General features: G+C 37.7%; 1 protein-coding gene across 1 annotated transcript; it reads right to left on the reverse strand.

Annotated features, from left to right (window-relative positions):
* Positions 1 to 320: 320 nt before the first annotated feature.
* Positions 321 to 1055, reverse strand: LOC136837245 (uncharacterized). The gene has a single exon (XM_067101986.1). It carries the CDS (start codon positions 1053 to 1055, stop codon positions 321 to 323), a length of 735 nt encoding a protein of 244 aa, XP_066958087.1.
* Positions 1056 to 8203: the final 7148 nt, after the last annotated feature.

The raw sequence follows: 8203 nt of genomic DNA on the forward strand, positions 1-8203 counted from the left end.
ATTTTTATAATCCACTAATCCATTGATTGTACTGAACATTATTGAAATTGAAGGAAATATGAAATAAAAAAATACATCTTGTAATATAAAATTATGTGAAAGGATATGCTATTGTTTAAGTTAAGATTAAGACAGCTTTGTGTGAATCACGGTCTTACGCTTTGAACAGACCAGAAGTGAAGAACTTTCGATGGAAATAGAGAAAGTAAAATTTCTATATGCGCAAAGGTCAAAGTGGAAACAAAAGAGCACACTCCCAAAGTAACTTTTATTCATTTTCATCATCATCATCATCCAGGTATAAGTCTTGTGTATCGTCGTCATCGCTGTTTGTTGATAATGATATGCCCCACAGGCTCCTGAATGTTGTCTGATGACAAATATCCATCCTCAAAATCTCGAGATCGTTTCACTGCAGACGCCCAAACCCTATGAGTGACCAAAAGCTTGGCTTCTTCCAGTCTTGCCTGCAGGTCTGCCCGGGTGAATCGATGTAAGGATGAACAGACATGACGTTTCATGCACGCCCATACCTGATCAATGGCATTGAGCTCTGGGTGGGCAGGTGGCAGGCGGACCACCTCATGGCCCCACTCTCGGATGATGTTGTCCATGGTGTACTGTGGTTTTGGCCGGTGCTGCTGGCATCTGAGCAGCAACTCTGGTCGTGTGGCACCGTCTGGGACAGGGATTCTGCGCCTCTCCAGCCAAGTAGTAAGGTCTGCTTTCTTGGTTGACGTAGTAGGACACCGACATGCGTCTATTAGCTGGTTGTGATAAGGTGCCTTGCCAAGTACCATCACTGATGGTTCGGACAGCAATGCTAGAAGCTGATTTGTCAGCCAGCGTATGAGCAACTCGCCTGTCATTTCCCCATGGTAATCGCCACTGGTGCTCTTTGCAGGGTAACAAAGGGAAGAGCCTTCAATGAATCCATTTGCTGTGCCAGCTGCAACCACCACGAAGTGCTCTCCTTCGCCAGATGGTACCTGTCGGCTATCCGTGGCACTGGTAGCAGGCTGTGAGGTGTCCACCCACTTCCTGCTGTGGCTCATTCTTGTGGTGAACCACGTTTCATCGACATGTACTTGTACTATCCGCCTCCCTTCTTCTCGGTGGCGCGCGCCTCAGAGCCCGGAGAGCGCCGATCCGACTGCAAGATATATCTTTCGCTGGGAAGTTTTGTATTTGAATCCCATATCTTGCATGACCCGCCACACCGATATCTCAGAGGTTGTTTCCGGGATAATAGTGGCTGTCTTCAAATCTTCTGTTAGGGTTCTGACAGTAAAAACTTGTTTTGCTGCAAACTTGTTGTGAACAAAGCGGCGAATGACACCCACCGTAAAATGATCAAAGGCTTGTGGTGTAGGCATTACTACCCCAGCAGACTGAGGCGAGCTCACTGATCTGTTGCGCTGGATAATCTTCCTCACAGCATGCGACGTCATACCCATGAAATTTACCACACGGTCGTGGGGCCTGTGTGGATAAAGACCAGTATTTAGCCAATGAATAAAAATGCTTTATATAACATACTTTGTTTTTCCTATGCACACGGCCATGTAAAGTATTGATAACGATATTATTAATCATACAGATAATAATTACAATTTTCATCATAGCTATCATTATTCTTGTTATTAATATCATAATCATCATTATTGTTATTATTCATACTTCGACGACAGGAACAAGGATAATAGAATATGCATAAATACATATGCCGCATACATACACATATATAGACAGATATGGTACATACATAAAGCACATAAATATAATACATAAATGAAATTTTATATATATATGTGTGTGTGTGTGTGTTTAAGAGGTGCTAAGGAATCGAGCAGGAGAAAGTTACTGCTGATTTATTGAGGACACAGGTGGTTTATATAGCGGCGGACAGACGTGACGCCGAGGAATACAATGAGAACCAGGGTGGCCTGAGGTCAATAGCATTTGACGATAAATACACTCTGAGTTGCAAAAATGGACAATAATGAAGTTGACGACATTCTGACACGAGCAAAAGAAACATATGCAATATAAGTTAGTAACAGGTATACATTTACATAGATTAGTTTAAATGATTGGGTATGGCTGATCCTGCGTGACCTGCTATCGCAGGAGCGGCACAGGAAACGGGTCGCCATCATGGAAGACCCGCTCAGCAGGGACTTTACATGTGTAAGGAGGTCAGCAGCTAGTCAGTGAGATAGTTTATCAGTCAAGAAGTTTCGGCCAGTGTTTAATCTTGGTCTGAAAAGTTAGAGAGGCCTTGATATAAACAAAATATTTTCATACTCGCCATTCGAGTATTACCCCTATAAAGGTCAGCTTTGTTCTCTTGTCTAAATCGTTTGGTGCTTGTGTATCACCTTGTTAAGCACTTACTTCTTAATATTTAGCATAGGACCCATACTATTTTTTCTTTGTTGCATACTGCAAATACACGCAACACGAAAGCAGTCTTGCAGTCACGAGGACAATTTGCTAGGCTTGCCATAGGTGAAGCAGCAGTCACTTATAACCCGGCTTTGCCCTGTCGTCGGCGACTCGGCGATGTTTACTATGCAAGTTACCAGGTATATCGGGCCAAATATCTTACTAAACACCTCTAAATTATTGTATTTTCATTTCAGTATGATTGGCTTCACCAGTTCCAAAAGTTTTGTATAACTGATCAAGAAAATGTAAATAGAAATTGGGTTATAATTGCTAAGTATTCCTATAGTCAACGTAAAATTGTACAATGAAAATAGTAATATTTACCAAATTCCTTTGCTATAATGTTGTCATATTTATACAGTATACCACATTCTTATTCATTACCCGTGGTATCATCAATGGAAACCGCAATATTATCGTAATTCCTAACAATTCTCAACAAGAGGGTCAAATATTTGTGTTTCTATGATCATTATCACACTACTGGGAACACTGCTATTAAACCTGATGTCATAGCCTACTTTACGTCACAACTAGCCTCCCTCCGGGTGCTTGCTAAATTTAGCTAAGTTTCCCTTGAAATTTCTGTGATTTACTGCGATAAGTGCCTTAATTATCAGCATTAGACATCAGTGAATATTTTTGTCAATTAGGTCGTGGCTTCAAATAGTTATTTCCAAAATACGATCCATATCCGATGCTTTAGTAAGATTTTATCGACGAAAACCCATTAGACACAGCCCCGAAATGCACAGTCCTTTGACTAATAGAGTACTTTACATAACAATAGCTTCTGTTAAATCTCTTGAAAGGACCTCTGCTTGAATCCCCAGGAGTATATTGAATTAAATCATATCACCATATCTTTTTCAGTATATTTTAGAGTCTTAAAGACAATAAACTGTAATGGCTGATAAAAATAATTTCTTCACACAATTTTTTGAAATAATTTAGACTACCATTAAACTAAATTACATTTTTTTTATTACTCATAGAAAACGAAACCACATTATGATCTCCGTAACAAAAAAAAAAAAATTTATCACCATTCATTGCTACTTTTCGTATGGTTACTGCGTTTGATTAAAACTCGTTATATTAGTCTGCATGCAGTACTTAATTACTTTTCTGAGAAGAATAACTTTCGGTTTGTTTACAAGTAAATAGTCTTTTTTTTGTGTTTCATATATCAATAACTAAACGCATCGCTATGTAGGCTATTTCAGAAAGTTTGAGTCATCGTTTTTGTCAATATCTTTCAAACCAATCGATTGATTGATATGGTACTTTGACAAAGAGTATCTCACACCCTCCCCTAATTTTTGATAAAAAAAATTTCATGTCCAAGCACGGATTTCAAAAGCACTTTATTCTTGAATTTTAGGACATGGCCAAACTTAGCCAGTCAAGATTTACGAATTCATTCGGATGAGCACTCTTGGGATACTTATCCTTCCTATCACCCATCCTTCCTCATTCTTTAAACCTAACTTCCCCGTCTGTCTCTTCACTCATCCCCACCCTCTCTCTCTCTCTCTCTCTCTCTCTCTCTCTCTCTCTCTCTCTCTCTCTCTCTCTCTCTTTGCAATATTTGTTATGTAATGGAATGTTTTCAGGTACATAGCATTGCAATTTTTCAACTGAGCAATGTAGGATGAAATGAGCTAACGACTTACATGGTTATACAGAATTTAGGGGTTTCCGAAATCATTATAGTTGATGGATGAAATGTCGGATTAAACGACGGGTTTACCACTTGTGTATCCAGTAACTACAGAGAGGTTGGTCTCGTCGCTGTTCAGAGTTATGGCTTACATGTTGAAATGTCCTCGTGGATGCAGAAATGCATTTGCTATACGTCTTCTTGAAGTTTACAGCCAGGAGAAAGCTGCCCCAAAAAATAAGAATAAATCTGAATAGGTAAGATATTGCTTATGTTTATATTTCATGGTCATACATATATGGTAATAAGGGAAAGATAAAACTTATTTATTGACATACATCTATGATATCATGTACATTGTCTCAAACGGTTATAAACTGTTCTGTGATTTTAACCCATTATTTCTTATTATATATGTAGAGCAATGAATTTGGAGTAAACATAAAATAACCTTTCATCACAAAATTATGCAAACAAAATAAAAACAATCACACTCATGAAGAAAGCAACACACGGTACTGGGTGTAATGACGTCAAGGAAGAGTAGGGAGAAGAATGGTGGGGTCGAAGAGGAAAGTTGGGGATAGTGAGGAATTTACTATAATTAGATATCAGGACAAGTTCAGTAGTACCCAAGCTATTGTGTCCGAAAGCGTTAATCAGTTTGCTGGCTACCCCATCAAATTCAAGAGTAAAGTGCCTGAAAAAGCTGAATTTGGAAATTGAATTTATTACCAAAAATTAGGGGAGGGTATGAAACACACTGTTATAATTAATTTGAAAGATATTGGCAAAAAACGATGACTTCCTGAAATACATAGTTGTGTTCTAGCAAGATAATGTTCTTGAATTAAATTATCCATCCTTATCACTGTAATTGGGGTGACCTTGGATATCGAATGAAGCCTCTGATACAATATAGAATAGAATGCAAATTTCAAGGAGGAGATGAAGAACACAATTTAGAATGTGCCAAGTACTCAGGTCTAGACGTTGAAATAAAAAATAAATAAATAAAAAGGCTCAAGAAGAGTTAGGAGAAAATATTTGGACAAACATGGGATGATGTTGACAAAGCTATGTAGTCAGGGAGCGGCTTTGGTATTAGGGTAGCCCACAGAATTATTAATGAAATATTCATGGGTGAAAGGGAAAAGAGGACAATACTTGTCAAAAGAGGAAGGGTCAACAATAACAACCAAAGGAAATGAAAGACAGCTTTAAGCAGAACATTTTTGTAGGGCCATGAAAAGAAGATATGACGGGGATAATTTTATTGATATACCAAAAGCTGGAAAAGAACTAAATGTACTTATGAATGACTTTACAGTTTTTGAGGTGGAATCAATAATAAATAAACTTAGGAGACGGAAAACACGCATTTATAACTTAATCACTGCAGAAATGATATTGGTATGGAATTAGAAAATCCATTTTGATGGCTTTATTTAATTACGAGAAGTCATTTGACATCGTTCTCAAACCAACATCACGGAAGACCTTGCGTCACTATGGCATTCCCGCCAAATATGTAAAGCCCTAGTTGCAATTATCCATGAACGAAGTAGGTGCAAAGTTACAGCTGATGGGGTCTTATCAAAGGATTTCCAGTATGCAGTGGGGTGCTGCTGTACGAGGGAATGTTATTTCACATTTGTTGTTTTCCCTTGGTTTGGATTATGTGTTGAAAAGTGGTCGGAGAAGGAGAGAAGGCTTAGCCTGGAGTAATGATAGAATCTTTGCAGACATAGAATGCTCAGGTGATGCTGTTTTAATTTGCAAAATACCCCCAAGATTTACAAAGCTCGCTTTATAGAACGTATTGAATATCTAGGGAGAGGGAACTCAAAATAAATCTGAGCAGTAACGTTATATGAAGAAACGATTAATGAGGTTAGATCATTCAAATATTTATGAGCAATGACATCCAGGCCAGGTTCTCTTGAGCTGAGGTGTAGTCGAAGACTTTAAAGCCAATCAAAGATTAGGCAGGCTGAATAAGATGTGGACATTAAACAATGAAAATACATACGATAGATTATGCATGAGTCTAGTACAATCTACGTTGCCATATTTACAGGAGTCTTGGTATGAAAATGAAAGTATATCTAAAAAAAATTTTGTAGATTTAAGAATAAAGCTTTACGAAGAATACTAGGAGTAAGATGGGAAGAGAGTGCTAAAAATTATACCATAAGAGAATTTATGTAAGTTCCATTTGTAGAAATAATGATGAAATAGAGATGGAGAAGGCTTTGACATGTCCTTTGCACAACCCCTGGGAGAGTATTGTGTGGTAGCGTCAACTATGCCCCTACGGGACACCAGCAGAGTTGGAAGATCCAGACCTACATGGATGAGAACTATGACAAGGGAGGCTGGAGACATGTGGAGATTTGTGGAAGATAAACTACAGAAAAGACACGAGTGGTGGAAATTTGGAGACCTTTTATGTCACATGGGTCTGTAGGCAAGAAAATTATATCACTGCAAATAGGAATCACTGACGACCTTACTTCTTCTCCAAACTTTAGTTTTGTTTTGGAATAATTTTATACACATCTATTTCCAATCTAATATCTCCTTTCTTTTAACAAAAGAACATTCTTAATAACGGGTTAACAAAAGAGACTAGAACCGTTGGGAAACTGATGCTGCTTAATAATTTTCATTAAAAATATTTTTCCTTAATAATTAACATTCTTTGCAGGTCCTTACTATTCCAGTTCTTAAATTAAACAACTTACTTTAAATGGATTTATAAAAGTTTTCTTATTACGAAGGTATTTCCTTTCGTGTATTCTTTGTGCCAGAGAAATTGGGAGCGTCAGCAAATTCTTTGGAATCTCTTCTAATTAACTGATGACACCAGTGCAGATAACATGGCGAGGCATTACCTACTGGTTCGCCTTCTAGAGTCCTTTGCATTCTAAGCCATAATGGTCGTTTCTGTGCTGTCAGTTGCCATATCATGAGTTGTAAGTTCTCTGTCCCTGGTAACTGCTGTTCTTGGGAGTTGGTTATTCTTTCAAAGTAATAGCATTTTGGCCTAAATTTGGGCTTCATTCTTTTTTCTACGTTTTCTCTTTTTATTTATGTGACACCTCTCTCTGACGCGAATATGTCCCTGGTCTTCGTGTATGGTGTACGGTGATTATAGTTTTGAATGGTTACAAATATTTATGCATAAACTGCAATCACTGCAATACACAGTAATGATAATGATCAATGTCTGCGAAGTCTCAAGAGTGTTTTACCACTGGACCGGAATTAAATTATGATTGGATCTAGCAAGAGTTATTTCTATGTTTGACCAATAAGCTAGTAGCAAAATAACCCTCTCATGTGGTTTTTATTTATAGCCGCTTTACCATCATCCATCGCTTTATCTTTTTGTAACTTCATCATAATGGTCTCCATCACTAGCTAATAAAATCACCTAGACCATAACATGCGTGCTAATAATTTTATGAGAAGAGCAGAAGTATGTGTGTGTATCACTAGTGAGAAAACTTGAAATGGCAAGAAATTTGGCAAAGGGGTAAAACTCCTAGCATAGGAGACAGTATGAATCAAAATGCTTTTGAGATGATTTGCTTTTGTGTAGAGAATGGAGGACCACAGGTCGGTAAAGGGAACGCTGGATGGAATATCTTTGGATCGTGGGAGTCTGAAAAATAAGGCTAAATTGCACAGTGTGTTTGAAACGATGCTCATGAACCTTCCTGTTTCTGTATATGCAGGGGCTTCCTATGTAATTGTTAGCAACATCAAGAAAGGGAGTTCATCCTTGATTCAGCATTTAACAGATGAATGTAAACCAACCCTTGTTGGAGAAATTGGCTAATTAATGATTTATATATATATATATATATATATATATATATATATATATATATATATATATATATATATATATATATATATAAACTGCGGATGGAGTCCTTTTGCTTTATGCATGGAACCGCATGGTCTAGCTCTTAATCGTAAGTTCCCAAATAGGCCACAGTTGCCACGAGAAGTTTACGTAATACCTAACATTTATCATTTATATTTATTCTCACCCAAGTTTACGATCCTACTACGATC

Source organism: Macrobrachium rosenbergii, chromosome 4 (assembly GCF_040412425.1).
Source record: "Macrobrachium rosenbergii isolate ZJJX-2024 chromosome 4, ASM4041242v1, whole genome shotgun sequence".
NCBI classification, from domain to species: Eukaryota; Metazoa; Arthropoda; class Malacostraca; order Decapoda; family Palaemonidae; genus Macrobrachium; species Macrobrachium rosenbergii.

What these genes read in the sequence shown, in the direction of transcription:
- LOC136837245 (XM_067101986.1), bottom strand. Translation starts at nt 1,055, where the DNA reads ATGAGCCACAGCAGGAAGTGGGTGGACACCTCACAGCCTGCTACCAGT.